The sequence below is a fragment of the Barbus barbus genome (assembly GCF_936440315.1).
Source record: "Barbus barbus genome assembly, chromosome: 45".
Taxonomy (NCBI): Eukaryota; Metazoa; Chordata; class Actinopteri; order Cypriniformes; family Cyprinidae; genus Barbus; species Barbus barbus.
Window position 1 is genome coordinate 14,996,811 of NC_136723.1, and position 22,841 is coordinate 15,019,651.

General features: G+C 35.8%; 2 protein-coding genes across 2 annotated transcripts; both read left to right on the top strand.

The window, feature by feature from the left end:
* Positions 1-412: 412 nt before the first annotated feature.
* LOC306863736 (calsenilin) lies at positions 413-14,337 on the top strand (the record flags this gene model as incomplete). Its single annotated transcript, XM_079407262.1, has 8 exons — positions 413-467; positions 10,573-10,697; positions 10,798-10,867; positions 11,922-11,992; positions 12,313-12,420; positions 12,510-12,614; positions 12,697-12,759; positions 13,908-14,337. 8 exons carry the CDS (start codon positions 413-415, stop codon positions 13,953-13,955), a joined length of 645 nt encoding a protein of 214 aa, XP_079263388.1. The 3' UTR covers positions 13,956-14,337.
* A 1,761-nt stretch (positions 14,338-16,098) lies between these two features.
* Positions 16,099-21,744, top strand: LOC306864111 (ras association domain-containing protein 2-like). The gene is made up of 10 exons (XM_079407829.1): positions 16,099-16,297; positions 17,929-18,014; positions 18,111-18,186; positions 18,269-18,420; positions 19,192-19,250; positions 19,364-19,512; positions 19,597-19,750; positions 19,830-19,951; positions 21,059-21,156; positions 21,234-21,744. Exons 2-10 carry the CDS (start codon positions 17,959-17,961, stop codon positions 21,274-21,276), a joined length of 909 nt encoding a protein of 302 aa, XP_079263955.1. The 5' UTR covers positions 16,099-16,297; positions 17,929-17,958; the 3' UTR covers positions 21,277-21,744.
* Positions 21,745-22,841: the final 1,097 nt, after the last annotated feature.

Below are 22,841 nucleotides of genomic sequence, written 5' to 3' on the forward strand. Positions count from 1 at the left end.
TATCAGGATTAAGTTGATACAATTTCAGGTTAGAAAGAAAAATGTTATTTGGTTCATAATTTGATTCATGATCATGGTAAATGATAGGTATTATCAGAATCATCAGCTTCTCCTTGATTTGATATGTATCTATGTTTTAATAAACTAAAAATAACATATTTTTATAGCAGACAGTGATGGTTGTAATAGCAGCACATTCAAAGAAATGGTTTCTGTGCGACCACCTTGACTTGCTTTTAAGATCTGGGCCCTTTTAATGTGTTTTCTCATTGTCTTTGTCCTCCAGGCAGATGGACAGAAGGGTGTCGATGGAGGTCTGCTGCCTGATGCCAACGGTCAGGACGGGGACCCCAGCAGGCAGAAGGAGAGCGAGGAGAAGTGGCAGAAGCCGCACATCTCCCGCAAGTTCCTCATGAAATGCTGTCTGGTCAAATGGATCATCGCCAGTGCGGCGCCCCAGGGCTCAAGTAAAAACCTAGAAAATGTTTTGAACGCTATGTGCTAGCCATGATCCAAATGGAGGAGTGGAGGGAACAAATTAGAGAGGAGAGGTTTAAAATAGCATTCATAAAACTGTATACAGGCCTTTTAGAAATATATGGTATAGTATTTGCTTCTGCTATCATATTTTTAACTGACATGACCACTGGTAAAATGGCTTTGTGGTTCCATTTATGTGCACTGAGCTCATATGTAACATTATTCAAATCAAGACATGGCTTGAAAGTAGCATATGCTCCACACCAGGTTTTTCATTTTACGCTATTCAGTGGTGAACAAAATGCCGCTCCGAGCGATCCTGAAATGAGAAATAAAACACTCCTTGATCCATTCAAAATCACACAATTCCACGCTAGCTTGTGGTTGTGCTGTTAACACAAGCAAGCAATACAAACCGTGAAATGTCCCACAGCTGTTTTATTTTATATCAGCACTCTTGGACCAGTCGTATTACATTAAATATACAGTATACTGTATATGAATTTCATTGGTCGAGCAGCATTCCAAGAGTGCTGATATAGGAGTCTAATACGGTTTTGCACTCGTCCTTCATTATTTATTTATTTTGTTCCAAAAAGACTGTCATTAGTGGTGGGGATTTTTGCAATGATTCATTTAAAAATGTTTTGAATTGATTTAAACCAAATTTATAGCATTTATTTAATAAATTCAATGCAAAAACTGTTTCTATTTCAATGTATTTTAAAATGTAGTTTCTTACTGTGATGGCAAAGCAGAATTTTCCGCATATGTCTTCAGTGTCACATGATCCTTCAGAAATCATTCTAATATACTGATTTGCTACTTAAGAAACATTTACTGTTATACGCAATGTTTAAAAACTGAGTAATATTTTTGTGGAAACCATGATGCATTTTTATAAGATGAACAGTTCTGAAAATCAGCATTTATTTGAAATTAATATCATTATAAACGTCTTTATTGTTCTTTTTAGTTATTTAATGCATGCTTGCTGAATAAAAGCATTGATTTTTTCATGTAATATATAACCTACAACTATATATACCACATTCTGTGTACTATCTAGCACACTGCTGCTTCTGTTCAGCAACACTGCCTGACTATAGACACTCAACCTGATGTCATGTTTTCCTGTTCTTACAGCATGGCTCTCTCCCTCCTCATGTATTTTTGCTTTCATCCTCTATCACCGATCCTCCCCCTTCTGCCCCTCTCCCAATTACATTCCAATGTTGCAGTTAATTATCTTTCTATAACAACCAAGATATGTTTTAGTCCGTGTTATATGCAGGGTTTGCATTTAACACGTCAACACATACAACCATCAGCATTTCTTGTAGCCTGTTACAGTGTCATCTAGTTTATTTTTCTCTATTCAGACAAGCATTTGGCCCCTGCCTGGACTCTTTACCAAAAAAATCATCAGATGTCATTTCTACAGTCTGTTTATGTGCATTTAAAATAGGCAATTTGTTCTTGTTCATTTTTTAGAGGCTCCCTGGACCAGTGACCAAAATAACATACTGCTGAATCAGGTGCAAAATATGATACTGCTTCACCTCTTAAAACAAACCATCTGGGACTCAAGACAGCCTCAAAAAGTGAAATGAACTGTGACTGGAGGTTGTTAAAATCAGGTTGTTTTCAAATTACATTCTCATTATTTAAGCCTCTAAATGCTTTTTAAAATGCTTTTTATGAGCCCAGCATTTAGGAAGGCACAGGATTATGAGCAGTGAGGAGCTCCACTTCTCATTTGATGTAATCCGCTAAATCCAATAAATTAAACAAGCACAATTATTTTCCATTTAAATGCTATGACATGGATAATTAAAAATCAACATAATTTAATTAGCAGTTGAACCTAGAGGTGTCACAATTGCCTACGGAGCTGAGCAAGGAAGGAGGAGACGAGGAGTAAATACAAGTTACAGTCTTTCAATCCTTCCAACACGGGATACACAGGGCTGACAGGAACACATCTAGCACAATGGACGATAGAGACCCGACAAACACTAACTGAAGGACTGGGGCTTTTAAACACAGGATAATTAGGGAAGACGAGACACACCTGGAATCAAATTAACAATCTGCAAAAACAGTCCAATATCCTGACAATATGCCTCCTCCCGGAAGGTGCGTCCTCGGACCGTAGTAACATCCAAAGGGGAGGGGCGGGCAAGAACTAAGGAGGCTCGGGAGGAGGACGGACACCCGGGAGGAGGCCGGCAAACAGAATCCAAGGGGGCAATGAAGGAGGGAGGAGACAGGAGGGATCCGGAGCCGGAGGGACGAGGCGAAGCCGGAGGAGTGGAGTCCCAAGGTGCAGGACGGTCGACACCAGACCAAGGCGGAGCCGGAGGGACGAGGGAGCCCGGCGGAGCTAGTGGACTGCTGGGCCACAGTGGAGAGTAGGGAGCTAGGAGCCATGGTGGAGCCGACGGGTCAACGGGCCGAGGCGGAGTCCGGGCCGAGGAGGTTGGAGGCGGAGTCGAGGGAAACTCCGACCACGGCAACGCTGGAGGATGGTAGTCCCGCCGACGACAGACGACAGCGGTGGAGGAGGCAAGAGTGGGTGGGAGGGAGGGCGGGCGGGCATTTGAGAGCCTCCAGACTTCCAAGGCTGACCTCAGGAACGGGAACCAACACTGGTGTGCACTTTCAAGGAGCAGGCACTGGCGGGCGTTCTGGAGGAGCAAAGCTGGCTGGGACCAGTGGGGACAAAGGAGACTGGAGATCTGTGGCCCTCCCTGGGCCAAACTTAGGAAATGGAGCCCTTTCTCCCTGCTGTGGCACAATAAACGCGCCATACTCAACTCATCCTCAGTGCAGGGGGCGGAGCTCCTCTCCGTGCTCACATCGTCAGTGGCTTTCTCCCTCAAGGTGGGGCGTTGTTGCAGGCTCACACCTTGACCGACATCATTTGCAGCTCAGGCTCCGCGGTGATCCTCAGCTCTGTCGCTCCTTGCGGCGATAGCTCGTCGGTCGTGGTGGGCTCTGGCTGTCTGTCAGCGGTGGGCTCAGGCGTGCGCTCCACGCAGCGGGGAGATGGTGGGCTGGGCACTGGTTCGGGAGTGGCACTGGTGAGATTCTCCTGGGAACAGGCGGGGAACGGAGATCCGTTTCTCGCCAGTGTCCACTCCACAAAGGCGGCGAAATTCGCTTGAGGGCTATCCTCGGACAGGGTAGGTGGTGAGGCTTGCAAGGACCAGAAACAGTCTGGTGTGGCCCTCGAGTGATCTCTCCCCCTGCTCCAACAGGAGGAGGAGGTATTCCGGGCGAAGGAGGGGATCCATGGAAACACAACGGAAAGAAAATCACTTAGAGAAAAACGGAAAACAAAATGGAGGGTACAAACATGGAGGAAACTTTATTGGGTCGGGTCTTCTGTCACAATTGCCTACGGAGCTGAGCAAGGAAGGAGAAGACAAGGAGTAAATACAAGTTACAGTCTTTTAATCCTTCCAACACGGGATACACAGGGCTGACAGGAACACACAGATTCGCCTGTGTGTTCAAATTTAGGCCCTGGCCCGAGACGCTCAGGCCCTATAGGCTGGCCCGTGTCCGAGAGCTTAACAGAATTACCAGCCCGAGTCCGTCCCGAGCCGTTTAAACGTTAAACCTAGATAAATGTGCACTGCATCCTAGTTTGTGCAGAGAGTGGAAGCTAAAGCGCAGGACATGGACGCATCAGCGCAATCAATTGCATTTTTTTCAATGGAAACAACTTACGGCGCAATTTTTGCTCATAAAATTAAGAGTAATACATCATTTGTAACTGTAAAGGATCTACTTTTATTTGTGTGCACTCATAATATCAACAAAACTTTTTATAAAATAATTTTATAAAATAAAGAAAACGATGCGCCGTCTCGTCTTGAACAGGAGTTATTTTGAACTTTGTATTCACCAGTTAATCTTGGCGAAAAAATGTATCACGGTTTCCACAAAAATATTAACAACAATAAGAAATGTTTCTGAAGCATCAAATCAGAATCTTAGAATGATTTCTGAAGGATCGTGTGACACTGAAAACTGGAGTAATGATGCTGAAAATTCAGCTTTGCATTACACATTACATTTCAAAATGGATTAAAATAGAAAATGGATTTAAATTGTAATAATATTTCACAAAAATACTTTATAGTTCACAATATCACAATATTGTTGTTTTACTATACTTATTGTTTTTGCTCAAATAAATTCAAACTTAGTGAGATTCAAAAACAAAGAAACATTCTTACTGAACCTAAATTTTTTTAATTGTTTGTGTGTGTGCGTGTGTGTGTGCGTGTGTGTGTGTGCGTTTTTGTGACAAATGAGGACATAAATTGTATAATGACACAGGTATGACGTGGTATTACAAGTTGAAGGTGACTTATGAGGACATTGCCCCATGTCCCCGCTTTTCAAAAGGCTTAGAAATCATACAGAGTGAGTTTTTTTGGGGGGGAAGTAGAATTGCTCCTGTGAGGGCTAAGTTTAGGTGTGGGGCAATAGCACATACAGTTTGTACAGTATAAAAACAGTTACGCTTATGGGATGTCCCCACTTTTCACAAAAACAAACGTGTGTGTGTGTGGTTATTTCTAGTTTCCTATTTATCCCTCAGCAATGAAACTTGTGAAGGTGCAACAGTCCAATATGATGTAATATGCAGACATTTCTTATTGAATGTAGGAAATTTGATTTATTAATGAAATATTACTTGACAACCACAGAGAAATGCTGACAATAATTATCGGATAACTGTAGAATTCATGAAGTAATCTCGATGTTCCTGTTGAGATGTTTTTCCTTAATAACACATATCTGTTTCTGTATTGCTTTGGTTTTATCCGAGTCAAATTAACATGTAAATACTTCTTATATTTACACATCACCTAAATCCTGGCTTACTTTTCAGGGTGTGTAAATAATTAAGGCAAAGTAAGAACCCAAGACGTCTGTAAATACTGTTTGATGTATCATACTTATAGACTGTATGCTGTTTCAGCAACAAGGCCATTAAATTAAGAGCTGCGCTGAGTTTTAATCACTAATATGGAGACACTCTCCTGAGATAATAGTCACCCTCATGCATACTATAAAGTTTATAATGCATTGCCTATGAAAAACATGCACAGCAGTTTCCAAATTACATAAAATTAATCCTTCATGGTTGCATGTTACATTATATACTACTACAAACTTTTGGGGTGTCAGTATTTATTTCTATGTATCACAATTTCCACAAAAATTTTAAGCAGCACAACTATAATAAAAAATGTGCCCTGAGTGCCAAAATAGCATATTAGAAGGATTTCTGAAAGATCATGTGACACTGAAGACTGGAGTAATGATGCTGAAAATGTACCTTTGCAATGAATAAATTACATCTTAAAATTTATTAAAATAGAAAACCTTTATTCTATAGCATAATAATATTTCACAATGTTACTGTTTTTGCTGTATTTTTGGTCAAATAAATGCAGCTTTGAGCATAAGCGACTTTCAAAACCCACAAAAGTTAGTCTGAAATGCTTTTAGTGTCACACAAATGATAGTTTTCCTCCTGTTTTATGGCAGTCCTTGTGCTTATCTTGCATAAATGTCAAAGAATTCTCGTTTGTTTTGTAACTTCATGCAGACAGAGATTTAAGAGGAAGTTCAGAAAGTTTTAAAGTTAGTTTCTGGCAGGCCCCAAGCCCCATGTCCTATCCTCGTATTGATTTTCCCCTGACTCTCTGATGCCTTTGCCCAGTTTAAACTCATGCATTAATAAGTGCAAACTCATTAGCAGTCATCTTTCCTCTCCTGCACTCAGGCCTTATGGGTACAGTTTTTCATGTTATCAGTGATTAGTATATCTCCATTCAAAATTCTGATGCACTGTTGTCATATTAATATAAACTAGGGCTTCCTGTTGATTCAAATGAATTGCATTATATGGTGATTAATTCATTGAATTAATCAAAAATCAATATTTGCTGAAAAAAGCTACCAAATTATTACTCCAAAAAAAATAATAGTAGGCAATATAGTGGCTTTAGAGATCAAACTATTGGGGGGGGGGTTCCATATAATGTAATTAAAATATATCGCTGGCTTACAGTCCTCGGCAGTGCATTTCACAATCATTCTGTCTGAGGTGGACTTTTGCATCTCACTGCATATGTCACTTTTTTAAGAAGTTGCATCAACTTCACAACAGCTGATGAGAAACGAGAGCAGAAAAGCATAGTTAAGATTTACACATTATTTTTACATACGGAAGAGCCATAAAAAAGTCATAATGTTCTTCCGCTAATGCATATACACTTAAGAGCAGGTTTGTGAGTGAAGTAGACTGAGGCAGTAATGTCATGATTCATTATGGATGTTTTAATAGTTATTGTACAGTAGATGCAGAGGATAGACATTATTAGGCAAGTTTAATTTTAGATGGTCTAGCCCAGTGCTTCCCAAACCTGTGCTGGAGGCCCCCCTGCCCTGCACCTTTTGTATGTCTGCCTTATCAGGCACACCTGATTCCACTCATCAGCTCGTTAGTAGAGACTGCAAGAACTAAATTGGGTGTGTCTGATTAGGGAGACATGCAAAATGTGCAGGCGACAGGTTTGGGAAGCACTGGTCTAGCCGGTTCACCAATAGTCTGATGATTGTGACGTACTGTCATATTAATGTCATATTAAATGATTGAATTTTTTTTTTATTATTATTAACTTACCACATTTCATTTACCCTATATTTTTTTATTTTTTGTTTACTTTTTGTACTTTTATTAGCTTTTATTTATTAACATACCACATTTTATATATTTTTATTTTTTACTTCCTATTTATTTTTAATAAATACATTTGTATTTTTGTCTTTAAATTATTCACATTTAAAATATTCTCTATATTTTTATTTGCTTTATATTTCACTTTGGACGTCTCCACTTTAGATAAACCATTACAACTTCATAACAACTTTAATTAAGCCTTTAACAAATAATTTTAGATGGTGCTTTGAGGCACTTGATTCTGAATCTTGATTCTGTGGTCAGATATTCTTTTGTAATGACAGCTAAACACTTTGCTTCAGGCAAGTTTTCCTATATATCTGTACTAGCATCATGTATCTAATATTACTGCATGGTCTTTTTCTTCTCACATAATAAAATAAGTTGAACTGAAATCAATATTTCATATCGCTTTACCACATTTCATTTATTTATTTGGCAAGTAGCCATGCAATAAGTGGGATAATGTACAGTCAGCCTGTCATTATCACAAAAGAAACCCCTTTTAAGAGATCCAAGACCCCTCTTGTATGTCCAGCTATATTAATAAAGTCTGTAGTTTTGTATCATGCAAGTAAATGAATGACGCACCAGTTCAACTGCATCTAAGCATACATTATGGCTGGCTCATCATTGTGCATTATTGCTAAAGAGATGGAGAGGGAAGAGGGAGTGTCTGAGTCTGGAGATCAGACTCTTTCGGTGCTCCATAAGGAAAATATAGGCTGAGGAGGACCATGACGCACTAGTCTGGGGAGACCAAAGCTGAAGGATTCCGTATGCTTGATGTTGTTATAGAGATACATGGATGAAGATATGAAGGAATTTCTAACTTAGTGACTTCATTTTATTTTTTACTTTATTTTAAAGGATCCGTAGTGCCGCATTACTGTATGGTTTACATTTGTGGTTTGTTTATAGCTTAATGCATCAGGAATTCAGAATTGTTACCGGAATTGACTCTGAAGACTTTATCAAACTTGTTGCTCAGAAACATTGATGAGATGAGTTGCTTTTCCTAAAATTGTCCATTTGAAATCTAGCATGACCTCTTGACCTTTGTAAATTTTCTTAAAGGAATCGTATAGCTTATCGCAGTTAGCACTCGTTGCAATGGTTATTCAGGGCATGGAGCTGTTTGCAGTTGCTGTAGTGATTCTTATGTTTGTAATGGTGCTCAAACAGTTTGGCATCACAGAACCGCTGTCGCTGGATGGTAAGAACCACTGTATGGTTTTGATGTTGGCCCTAGTTTACTGTAAAAAGGGTGAATGTGTAGTAGGAGCTGGTTATACCTTATCATAAAGACTGCATTAATGATCAAAATACAGTAATATTGTGGGATATTATTAGAATTTTAAATAACTGAATGGTATTTGAATGTATCTTTTAAAATGTAATTTATTTCTGTAATGCAAAGCTGAATTTTCAGCATCATTCCGCTAGTATTCAATGTCACATGACCCTTCAGAAATTATTCTAATATGCTGATTTCCTGCTCAAATAACATTTTTTATAACCTTAATATTTTTAGGATTCTTTGATAAATAGAAAGAATAGCATTTTAACTGCACTTAATCTAATACAGCAGCTATGTTCATAATATGAGGCAATACATTCATTTAATGTTATGCAGTTGTAGTACAGTACAACTAATGTGTTGTTTTTCCATTGCTTCCTCTTTATTCCCCTCTTATTTCTATATTCTCTAAATCTGTTCCCTTCCCTTTTTATGTTCTCGTATGCCTCATAGATGGTGAGTAAATGTCAAATAGATCAGCGCTTCTCAACTGGTTGCAAGGCATTATTAAGGTTGTTGGACGAAAAACAATGCTAAATGCAAACAAACAAACTTATTTCAGCATATTAATTTGTCATTTGATAGAAGCCAAATTAGGCATATTCCAAAATTGCATAAGATTCTGTTACATGACCCAATTCTCAGGAACAATGACCAAAACTACTAAAATAAAATAAAATATAGCATTAAATACAGGTAAATCACACAACTGCTGTTACTTATGTTCGATGGAAAATATTTTCTTATTCGGCTTGTGTCATGTTAATAATATTTTATATTGTTTGGGCTTATCCAGTTTAAATTGGCTTTGCCAAATAGATGTGTGCTTAATTGTACTGAATATGAACTTGTAGCGTACGTCATATCTTAAAAGTAGACTTTTAAAAAACTGCTTGCATATAATATAATATTAACAAAATAAAAGCCTTTTAAAGACAAAAAGTGCTTTAAAAAGAGTACTTTGTAATAATGTCAAATTAAAAGATTTAACTTAAAGTACATTTTAATCATGTAATTATTATATAAAGACAGAATTTAATTGTTTTAGTAATCATTTGTTGTGCTTTAAAGACATAAAACTGATTTCGATGTGTTAGGTGTTATTCATTATTACAAATAAGTTAATATATCATTATATCATTATAAATGTGTAATTACAAATGAAGAGTTAATTTGCAAAAACAGATAACAATTTTCAAAAATCATGTTTTTTCATTGTGCATTCCAATTAATCTCAATCAAACTGCAGTTGGGTTATTTTGATAAGGTTAAAAAATTACTACAAAATACAGCTAACACAATAAAACAAAAAAACATGGTAACATAATGAAAAACATGATTTTTGAACATTTTAAAAAACGGAGTTATCTGTTTTTACTAATAAACTCTTCAAATATATTGTTTCAATAGAATTACATGAAAGAATAATTTAGTTTACTACAAATGCCTGTCGGTACATTCGGCAGTACACCATTTCAAAGACAAGAAGTAATTATAAAATATGTACAATATTTAAGTCTTACTCGGTTGTGTCAAAAAGCATTTAAAATTTCAGCTAATTGCATTTGCATTAACATCTAACGTGCAATTAAATGTCAAAAAACATTGCATTCAGTTCATACTCAAGTAAGTGTAGGTCTTTTTTTTACAAGGGTGACAGATTTCAATGTTTCATTTTAAGGACATTTTTGTGTGTTAACCAATTTTGGTGCTTGCTGTTGGGTCACCACTTGACGTCCAATTAAAATTCTGGGCCCTGAAGCAAAACCAGTGGAGAATCACTGATATCGATCTGTCCTGGTCTCCCATTCAACCCCGTCTGTCTCCCCAACAGCTCCTCTACTGTGGTTTATTCAGTGTTTATTTTTGTCTTCCTCTTTTCACCCCAAATATGTGGCTGTCCTTTCACCTGCACTCCATGCTTTATCTGTCTCCTTCTTTACTGTCCTGTCCTTAGTGCAGCCCAACTGATATCAGTCACTCCCCTCCCCTCCTCATCCTCATGCTCTCTCTCTGACAGACAGCGCTGACAGTGATCTGCAGTTGGCCATGGTGCGGCATCAGCCGGAGGGCCTGGAGCAGCTCCAGGCTCAGACCAAGTTCACTAGGAAGGAGCTGCAGTCGCTCTACAGAGGCTTCAAAAATGTAAGACTGCATAAAATGTGTGAAATTGTTAAATTGTGAAGTTAAAGTTTCCTTCTTGTGTTAGATTAGGTTCTTAGGTTCATATTATGTGTCTCAATAGGAGTGTCCCAGCGGATTGGTGGATGAGGAGACGTTTAAATCGATCTATTCCCAGTTCTTCCCTCAAGGAGGTAGAGTGATTATCACAATTACAACTCTAATTTGGTGGCGCTTGATTAGTGTGGATATAATCTTGGTTCAAGCACATTATGGTAGTGAGACGTGCCAGGCATCTACAGGAGAATTTATGTAATACTGCTTTAAGGAAATAGCAATTAATAAAATTCGCTCAATAAGTATTTTTTACTTTTTAGTAATGCATATATAATTTTTTTATCATTTTTATTATGATTGTTTTATATATTAATGCATTTATTTAAAAATAGTTTACATGGTTTAAATAGTATGTATGTATATCATATATGTATGTATAATTCTCAGCACATTTTTGTTTATTTTAGTTTTTTAAATAGATTGTGTGTATATATATGTGTATATATATATATATATATATATATATATATATATGTGTGTGTGTGTGTGTGTGTGTATATATATATATACAGTTTATGAGTAATATAACAAAATTACATATATATATATATATATATATATATATATATATATATATATATATATATATATATATATATATATATATATATATATATATATATGTGTGTATATATATACATACATTTTAATATTCATTTAAATTAATATTAAATTTTACATTTAATATTAATTTATTTATTCATTTAGATTCATTTTAATATTTAACAAATATAATTATAATTTATATATTTTTTATTTTTTTGAATTTTGTTATTTTTTTTCTTTTACATTTTTATGGAATTGAATATATACCTATGTGCGTATATATATATATTATATATATATAAAACCATCAAAATGTATGTACATGTATATTACTCCTTATATTATATATTACTTATTACTATTTTATAGATTACTTTTATTTATTATATGTATATATATTTTTTTTATGACTTGACTGTAAAATCTGTAAAAGTCATAGTAAACAAAAAGTGAGTGTGTCCATTTTTTGTCTGGTAGGTAGGTTATAAAATATAATATTTAGTAATAATATTAAGAATATAAAATTAAGTATATTAAGAATCTTAAAAAAAGTTAAGAATCAAGAAGTTAATTTCTTTTCTCCAGATGCAACCACATACGCACATTTCCTTTTCAATGCTTTTGACATGGACCGAAATGGCTCTATACGTTTTGAGGTAAGGAACATTATTCAAATATGTAACAAACCACTTGCAAAAATTGTTATTTGAAAGACTGCAGCTCCATGTTATTTTACAATATTCAAATCAAATGTCTATATTCATGTAAATCAAAAGATTAAAAATACTATCTGCCTACTAGATTTTAATTATATCAGAGGATCAAAAAAGAGGTTAATTACTACTGTTATTTTTACACCTCCATCCCTGGGTTCATTATCAACAGAACATAAGTGTTAGTCCAACTGACAATCCCAAGTGGGAACATTACATTTAGTTTTGTTTTCTAATCAACTGTAATATTTGTGTTTTGGCAGGACTTTGTAATTGGCCTGTCTGTTCTGCTTCGAGGTTCTGTGACAGAGAAACTGAGGTGGGCCTTTAACCTGTATGATATTAATAAAGACGGCTACATCACCAAAGAGGTACAAAGCACCAGTGTTAACAAACTGACATCGTCTCATTAGTACACATATTTGGCATTGTTACCACAAGTAACATTCACTTTCTTCAGGAAATGCTAGCTATAATGAAGTCCATCTATGACATGATGGGCAGGTATACCTGTCCTTGTGTAAAAGACGATGCTGCATTTGAACACGTGGAGAAATTCTTTCAGGTAACAAACTTTTAACAATCCCATGGAAATTATTTCAGCCGGCCATGATCATCTCTGATCTCTGTAAACACCTTTGTTTCAGAAAATGGACCAAAACAGAGATGGTGTTGTAACCATAGATGAATTCATAGAGACCTGTCAGAAGGTAGGCCAGATTAAAAGAGCTCATGTCATAAGAAATTCAACTTTTCTGTTAACTTTTTATTTTTCAGCTAATATGAAAATATACTGTAACTCAAAACTTCCTCTCTAATCCAAAAAAGGAAGTTTATGAAAAACTAAGCTACACAAACAACTAATCCGGAAATACTTAAGAAATAGTTAACACAGGCCCAGCAAAAAAAAAATATTTTATTTTATAACAGGATGGAAAATGGGCATGAAATATTACACTCTGAATAGCTTTGGCACAAAAATCTGAACTAACATTATGCATTAGTGGATATATATGATTTGACACCTTTAATCTTGTTTTCATGTATCTGCAGTACCTCTCTATGCATAATAATAATAACAACAACAACAATAATAATAATAATAATTGTTATTATTATTATTATTATTATTATATAAAAGCATGCCACTTGGTTTGATTGTTAAATATTATTATTATTATTATTATCAGTCTACAAAAAATTTGGTTTTGAAATAACAGCAATTTTATTATTATTATTATTATTGTTGTTGTTGTTATTATTATTATTATTATTATTATTATTATTATGAAAAAGCATGCCACGTGGTTTGGTAGTTAAATATTATTATATCTTTGAATAATAGTTTGATAATATTTAATAAAATGTATTAAAAATCAAGCTACCAAAAAAACCTGGGTTTGAAATATTAACCTCTATTTGTACTGTATATCTACCATGCCATCTGACAAGTAGTATAAATCAGCTTGACTCATGAATATTAATTAGTGACATTTGATAGTAGAAAATAAATATAGATAAACAGCCTGGTTAATAAGACAATGTGAAATGGTCATGACCAACAATAAAAATCTTGACTAACAATATACAGACAGTGAAATCTTAGAAGGAAAAAAAATGAACCCTTTAAAACCTCTTGTTTTGATGTCATGTCTAGAAGTATCTGCGGTTGTTCACCATGCATAGACAGAAGCATCAGAGTTAATGTCAGATAAATGTCAACACTGGCCTGATTTATGTTGATGTGGAGGCTCTAACTGTCAGTGTGTGACAGCCAGACATTTTCTAAACTCTGTCTAACATGAAGCTGTCAGCAACAATGCGGCTGACGCTTTTTCTGCCTCTGCTGTTTTATTAGGACGAGAACATTATGAGCTCCATGCAGCTGTTTGAGAATGTCATCTAGAGCGCAGCATGAAGTGCAGAATGATCCTGGCTCTTTTTCCACATCGACTCTCAGCATTGTTCCATTAGTCCTCAAGCGCTCCACAGGGACTCTCTAGAAACACTTGTGTTTTGTACCTAGGCCTTGCACATCATCTGTAGCATGTGAATGAATATTTTGATTGATTGCATTGAACACTTTAACAAAAGAATGTGAGTCGTCTGCGTGCGACTCAATTTAATCTTCAGCATTAAAAATAGGTTGTAAATGCTCATTTGTATATATGTAGATATATCTGTGCTCTTAAACTCATTTCTGTCTAGATAAATTAATTTTTGCATGGTTGCCTGCTATTTGTCTTTTTCTTTTTTACAAAGAAATAAAGGCATCTGTGAATGACCCCATGATGTGCATTTGTTGGTATATATGGGATTCTGTAAAAAATTAATGTATTTATTTATTAAGTAAGTTATGCAAAATTCAAGCACAAAGTACACAGTGAGGTTGTAGTAGAAATGAGGTAAATGCTTTTCTTGCCTTTATTTATTTATGAGTTGTCTTTTGGAAGGAATGTGCTTAAATTCCTCCATTTATTTCAAGTTCAGCTGTATGACTGTTTTTCTATGTTAAATAAATATTATAGAGAAAGAGAGACAAAAACATTATCAGAGATTTGCATTAGTCAAGTAATCCAGACATTTATTTATTTATTTAATTAATTGGGAAGTGATTGGCTTAAGTGCTGCACAGTATATTGTTATGTTAAATAATTATGAATTTATATTAATTAAATAAGTGATGGGTTTAAATTCATACATTTATTTATTATATTCTATGGTGTGGCACAGTATATTGTTACATTTAATAAATATTGAGTAATTAAATATACATTTTAACAAAGAGAGACAAAAACATTATCAGAGATTTGCATTAATCAAGTTTATCCAGACAATCATTCAATTGTTTATTTATTTGTTTGTTTGTTTTAATTGGGAAGTAATTGCTTAAATTCATGCATTGTTATGGTAAATAAATATTAAGTAATTAAATATACATTTGAACAAAAGACAGAAACGACTTAGCATTAATCCAGCAGCAATCTATTTTATTTATCATTTTTATTTTAATCTAATTTTAATCTATTTTTTATTAATAGCAAACTATTATGATCTCTACTATGATTTCTAGTATTCATTAATTTGGAAGGAATAGCTAAAATTCCTCCATATATTTTCCATAACAAAAAAAGCGAACAGACAAAAAAGTAATTAAATTAGCATTTTAACATAGAGTGGCATAAACACTGCAGGTTTGTATTAGATAGATTGATATTATTCATCTTACAAAATTAAATGTGGCTTATTGTTAATTGCTATGTAACCAAGAGGCCATGAATCAATTTGTAATTATATTAGCATCCATGCTAATGCTGTACTCAAACCTGCTTGTTACCAGAGGAACAGATGAAAGTTTAAGCAGGCATCAGTTCATTCAGTCCTTCTCTCTTTTTATCTCTTTGATTGAGCTTCACTCTGGTTTATGAGTCGAAACATACAGTGTTTATACAGTACAACTGGTGCCATTCACATCACAACCTATAAAGCTTCCTCCTTTTCCAGGTCACCTTGCTTCCTCAAACACAGAGAAACAATACCGATCACTATATTAAACATGTGCCTCCTCAGAATAAAAGTATTGTGTTCTGAGAAAGAAATACACTTGGTTGAGATATAAGAAATACAGTGTAGAAATTAGGCCTTATGACACACCCAACACTCACTGTAAAGCGATTTTAAAGATACTAATATACAAAGATGTTTACATGATGCATATTTCTGTTCATTATATTTATTTGGTAAGCACACACTTCTTTTAAATAAAGGACATTATGTGTTCACTAGTCTTGCATTCATGGGACGGTGTGTTAACATCTGCCCTAATGGACAATCCACAGGCCTGTTTATGTGCTCGACCAAGCGTGCTTCCTGTCTGGCCCAGCAAACCATCCGAACGTTGACTATCTGTGCAAGTAATTATCTTGGCGTGCATGTTGAATTGTGGTTGGGGGCAGAGTGTGCATATCTGCGGCAAATGGGAGGAAGTCTGACCCGAGTGAAAATAGCTGCGACTTCCTGACTGAACGTTTGCAATGAGGAAGAGTCTTACGGGGAGGGGCAAAGACTCCTTTAGCTTGTCAACGGCACGCTTTCATCCGCAACACAGCTGTTTTCATGCTGACCAGATGACTTCCAAGACTTCCATGTTTGCTGACTGGTCCTGACAGTCACACTATCTGATGTATGTGCCAGAGTCTGAGTTGCTTTCACTGACTTTGCTGGATTCTCCCACGTGCTGCTTGAACAGTAAGTCACCTGCTTTGTCATCTTGGCACATTATCAAATATCAATTCAGATAAACTGACTTACAATGGTTTAAAAACTGAATTCAGCTCTCAAATAATTATTATTTTTTTCGCAGTGATGCCAATGAAGAACCCTTTTTGGTTTCTCAAAGAACCTTTCAGTGAATGGTTCTGTGTTTGAAGAACATTTAAAAAATCTAAATAACCTTTTATGTAATGGAAATGTTCCATGAATGTAAAGGGATATCACCCAAAAATTTAAATTTTGCTATTTATTACTCACCCTCATGACGTTCCAAACCTGTATGTAGAACATGAATGAAGATATTTTGAAGAATGAACAATGTGTAGACAAAAAATGCAATGGAAGTCAAAGGTAACCATAACTGTTTGGTTACCAACATTTTTTAGAATATCTTCTTTTATGTTCCACAAAAGAAAGAAAGAAGAAAAAAAAGTCATTGGGGTCAATATTTTGAAATTGAGATTTATACATCATCTGAAAGCTGAATAAATAAGAGCTTATAAATATGATCTATAGTTTGTTAGGATCGGACAATATTTGGCTGAGATACAAATATTTGAAAATCTGGAATCTGAGGGTGCAAAAAAAAAATCTAAATATTTAAAAAATTGCCTTTAAAGTTGTCCAAAGGAAGTTCTTAGCAATGCATATTACTAATCAAAAATTAAGTTTTGATATATTTATGGTAGGACATTTACAAAATATCTTCATGGAACATGATCTTTACTTAATATCCTAAGGATTTTTGGCGTAAAAGAAAAATCTATAATTTTGACCCATACAATGTATTGTTGCCTATTGCTACAAATATACCTTATATGCTACTTAAGACTGGTTTTGTGGTCCAGGGTCACATATGCCAACGAAGAACTTTTTTATTTTTAAGTGTGTATGTGCAAATTCTGTGATTTTATTGCTTGGTTGTGATGTACTAATCATTTATTTCTCATGACTTTCACATTAGCAGTAAAAAGGAGGAAAAATGTCACTCTAAATAATGGTTAAATATAAAATATTAGACCCAAATGTGTGGTACAGCCTTTAATCATTTAGTAATGTGGCGTAAGACCGTTCAGTTTGTGTGTGTGTGTGTGTGTGCATGTTTATGTGGTTTATGAGGACACAAATTTGTATAATGACATGGGTATGACAGAGGTATTATGAAGGTGGTTTATGAGGACACTGCCAATGTCCCCGTAAATGGTGTTTTTTTTTGAAAATCTAAAAATGCACAAAGTCTCCTGTGAGGGCTAAGTTTAGGTGTAGGGTTGGTGTAGGGCAATAGCACACACAGTTTGTTCAGTATAAAAACCATTACACCTATGGAGAGTCCCCATAAACCACAAAAACCAACGTGTGTGTGTGTGTGTGTGTGTGTGTGTGTGTGTGTGTGTGTGTGTGTGTGTGTGTGTGTGCGTGTGTGTGTGCGTGTGTGTGTGTGTGCGTGTGTGTGTGCGTGTGTGTGTGTGTGTGTGTGTGTGTGTGTGTGTGTGTTTCAGTGTCTGAGAATCTTGCCTGGAGTCCTTTTGCAAAAAGTCATGAGATTCTCTTCTACTAGGAGATATTTTAAAACATCCTTTTTCAGTTCATCCTTTCCTACTTTACAGGCCTTCCTAGTGTTTTTTCACTCACTCGACATGGACAGTGAGGATTCAGAAAAGGTCCAGATTGGCGAAAATAAATTTGTAAGCAAGTAAGTGCATTTTGCTATGTTACTGCAAGGTTTCTTGTACTTTCCGCTCTCAGAAACCTGACTTTCTTTTCTTTCTTTTTTCCTTTTTGGTTGCAGGAGCACTCTTCTCTCACAGCTTAACACATACAACCTTTATTACAATGGAGAAGCCCTCCAGTTGAGACACAGAGAGGTTAGTTGGTTAGTTGGTAAATTACACCCTGTTGTATGGATGTCATATATCCGATGACATAAATGTTATGTGATTTTCACAGGAGGAAGGAGAGTTGATCATAGAGGGCTTGCTCAATGTTTTTTGGGGCATACAGCGGCCAATCAGACTGCAGATGCAGGATGAGAAGGAGGCAGGCAGGCCACACCCCTCATTAACATCTCTGAGCGCAGAAACAGACATCAACACACTCAAGTCAGATATTTACATATATTTTAATGCAAAGAAGGATTTTTATTTTAATATTATGAATTATTTGTATTATTTATATAATTTGTATTATTTTTATTGGTGCTTTTGTGTTATACATGTAAGTTAATATCAACAACATCTGTAAATTACCACAGAAATGACTTTCATACCTCAGTTTGTAAAAACAATCAAAATTGTGTTTTTTTGTTTTGCCTTCACAGTGGAACTAGAATAAAAAATGCACATTTATGTTTGTAGTTTAGAAAGTAAGGCCAAAATACTTGACCTGAGACTAAATTGATAGAAATATATATTTCATCTTGTCTGTGCAAAATTCTATACATCTTTTTTGTACACTACTTTAAGGTCAGTGAGATTTTTTTTATGTTTTTGAACGTCTCCTATGCTCACAAAGGCAGTGAATGCAGTGAAAATATTGTGAAATATTATTACAATCAAATAAGTTTTAAAATATATTTCAATAAAAAAATGTATTTATTACTGAGATAGCAAAGCAGCCATTACTCTGGTCTTCAGTGTTACATGATCCTTCAGAAATCATTGTAATATGATGATTTGCTGCACAGAACACATTAATTATCAATATTGACAACATTTGTGCAGCTTGTTATATTTCCACAATAAAGGAAAATTTAGGCAACTTCACAAATAAACAATAATTAATCTAAGCAAATACTTCAGTAAAAAAATATGAACACTTGTCCATGCCCTACTCTTCTTATGAGTCGTAATAAATGAGTCGTTTATTTCCAGTGAGGTCGCTACAGCAGATGACCAATCAAAAGACTTCAGTGAAGAGAAGGAAGAGGCAGGTGAATACTACATTCTTGAATTTTTTCTAAAAACTTACCAGTGTTCACTCTCAATGCATAATATTTGAACGACTGTGCCTGTCTCGTTGGATTTGTAAAATCTCATCTGACAGATGAGGAGCAGCAGGAGTCGACACACTCCGATCGTCTCGCCTGGACCAAGAGTGATGTTGCCGGAAGGAGAATTAGTGGACGACGGCTTGGAATCAGGAGAGTCAGGAGAAACCGATGCTCCTTCAATGGACACTTTTATAACCACAAGGCAGGCGTTGTTTTTCTTGAACTGTAAGTGCGTCAATAAACCCTTTTGCTCACACTTTTGCTCACAGTTGTTTCTGTCAAACAGACGGCAGTTTTTACCCCTAAGTCTGGCTCTGTGACCAATGTCCGCATCAACAGCTGTATGACGACTGCACAGGTCATGCGAGTGCTGCTTAACAAGTTCAAGATCGAGAACAGTCCAGAAGAATTCAGCCTTTATATCGTTCACACCAGTGGAGGTACATCCGAACTGAAATGAAATGTGTCATAGTATTCTTTTCTTTGTCCCTGAGTTCATATTCCTCTCCCTGCACTCAGAGAGACATCAGCTGAAGCCTAATGACCATCCTTTGGCACTCAGAGTTTTGCAAGGCCCTTGTGAACAGGTCAGCAAAATGTTCCTAATGGAGACGGACCAGGTGGAAGAGGTCACCCATGATGTAAGAGACCAAATATCACATTGGCTATCTTATCTATCTATCTATCTATCCATCTATCCATCTATCCATCTATCCATCTATCTATCTATCTATCTATCTATCTATCTATCCATCTATCTATATTTAACATACCTACCCAAACTGTTTGTCTTATGTGGGGCCAAACCACTGAAAATTAAATAATTAAATGAATATTTATATATTTAAATAAATCAGTAACTAAATTGTTAATAAAACATAGAATTCATAAATGAAGTATTAAATCTCCAAACAAATTAGTACATCTCCATTTTATTTAATTTTATCATCATGTTGCATTTATTTTAATCATTATCTTTGAATTTATGCTTACTTTTTCTCACAATTCTTTCTCTGAACAGCAGTATTTATTTATTTATTTATTTATTTAGTATTTGTTTGTTTGGAAAAGTCACGAATGCATTCAATTCAAAGATAAAACTACTTAAAAATTACTTTTAAAATAGTAGATTTTACAACTAATTAGAAAAAAAACATACAGCAAGCAACACATTGAAATAAATGTGGAATTTTGAAGTGGAAAGATTGAAACAGTCTTTTCTTGTAAAACATACTCTTATAATATATCTATCTACACTGTAAAAAAAAAAAAAAAAGTTGAGCAACTTAAATTTTTAAGGCAACCAGCGTCATCAGATTTTTGAGTTCTCTCGATTTATTTTTGAAGGAGATTTGAAGGAGATAAACTTAAAACAACAAGTTGAGAAAACTCAAAAACTTTTTTTTTTTTACAGTGTATCTATCCATTTATTTTCCAAACTTATATATAAATTAACATTTTTGTTCCAATTTTTCACATTTGTATTACTTCCAATTTTTCATTTTGTAATGGAAAATCATGCACATCACATTTTGGGATTAAATATTCTAATCTATATAATGTCGCTGGTTGTATACTGCACATTTTGGCTGAAGTAGTAGGTCAGAAAAATTGCATAAGGAATTCTTACTATTTATTATAGAAATAGTAAGAGTAGTATGTTAGGGCACTGAATTGAGCCAATGTGACAAGTACACAGTGCAAGTTTGTATGTATATATTTTTGTGAGACTTCGTTTTGTCCTCAAGGTGGCACAATACATCAAGTTTGAGCTTCCTGTTTTACAAAGCTTCATTGCTAAGCTGCAAGAGGAAGAAGAAAGAGAGATGCAGAAACTGAAGAAGAGGTACAGACTCAGTCACACATAAAGTCATTTGAAATCATTATGTGCACTCATTTTTTTTTTCTGTGGGCTTATTTCAGGTACGCAGATATGCGCCGTATCATCAAGAAATACTTAAGCTGATTCAACTACATGATGAAGCTGTGCAGGCATGTATCACTCATGAGCACCATCCTTAAACAGTGCTGTCTCAGGAACAGGAATATATTTTTAGTTAAATTTGGCTTTTATTATCCTCACGTAATATATAATACAGCAGTATCCAAAGGTACCAAGACTTTCTCTAAATAAGCTTCACTGGATAAACAGCAGACTGTAACAGCCTTTTTTTTCACTCACGCACAGTGATAATAATAATAATAAGCGTAAGAATGGTCATTCAAAATTTGATATAATGTATAGAGCCCATATTGTGAAGAAATAGACGATGTGAAGAAAAATAAAATCTACTGTATTTGTTTATTTAATTGCAGAATATTTGTAATAATGTTTATTGGTATTAAAAGTATTGAATTTCTTTTGTTGTAATATATTTTACAGTGTATGTGCATATTTTTGCCCTTGATAATAAAAACATTAAGACAATTACTGAATTTATTTTCAGTGAATTTCATGCACATTTACCTCAGTAAAAGCTCTCATAGCATTTTATTGATCCCTTTAGTTGTTCCTAGTATAATACATTTATTACTTCTGATATTTGTAACATTTGAATGAGCCTGTATAAGCAGTAGAGATAAAAAAAAAAAAAATCCATTCAGCAAGGATACATCTTATGTGTCACGGTGCACACACGAGGGAGGAACCAGGAACACGCAGACGAGGATAGAAACTCAAATAACATACTTTACTGAACATCAAGACATGGCAGGACAAGGCAAGGCAGACAAGGACATCACACACCGGGATTAACGAGTAGACCAGCCAGCACGAAACTCAACAGGCAGGAACTTAAATACACACGCTAATGAGACGAACACGGCTAGACAAGAATTAACTGATGATTACATATGACAAGGACAGGAAACAAACCAAATATGGGCACAAGGGGCAGGAACACATGACAGACACACAACAGTTCCCTGACATAACTCCCCCCTCCCGAAAGGCTCGTCCCGAGCCTTAACAGTTCCATCGGGGAGGGGGGGTGGGCGCTCTGGAGGCCTCTCAGGACAGACACGGACCACAGGACGGGGACCTCCAGAGCGGAACAGACAGACAGGACCCATGGCGGAGCAGGGAGCTCAGGAGGCCATGGCAGGTGGTAACTGTGGCCATGGCATCCTTCTTCGGCCCACCCACTCCACCCAGAGCTCTACTACCCCCCCCCAAAATTTCCATGGGGAATCCAGGGGGTATCAGGAGCCCTCCGGGGCTAGACAGACAAAACAGTACAAGACACGACAGAAACCCTCCAGGGTCAGACAAACACGACAGGACATCCCACAGGAACCAGAAGCCCTCCTGGGCTGGCTAGGAAGCTGAGTCTTCCTCTGGGCATGACGAGGAGTCAGGGGCCCTCACAGGGTCCCTCAGCGACCTCCTCCACTTCTGCGACAGGGGGGGCAAGCGGCTGCGACTGGCCTCCATGGCCACAACTCAAGGAGCCGCCTGCCCCAAACGAGTCTCCATGGACAAGACATGACACGACAAGGTAAGTTTAAAATGTTCCTGTGGGCACAACGAAC

What these genes read in the sequence shown, in the direction of transcription:
- LOC306864111 (XM_079407829.1), top strand. Translation starts at nt 17,959, where the DNA reads ATGGACAGTGAGGATTCAGAAAAGGTCCAGATTGGCGAAAATAAATTT. An exon ending in ACAGACATCAACACACTCAA is followed by an intron (nt 18,421 to 19,191) that starts GTCAGATATTTA and finishes GTTTATTTCCAG; the next exon opens with TGAGGTCGCTACAGCAGATG. An exon ending in TGGAAGAGGTCACCCATGAT is followed by an intron (nt 19,952 to 21,058) that starts GTAAGAGACCAA and finishes TTTGTCCTCAAG; the next exon opens with GTGGCACAATACATCAAGTT.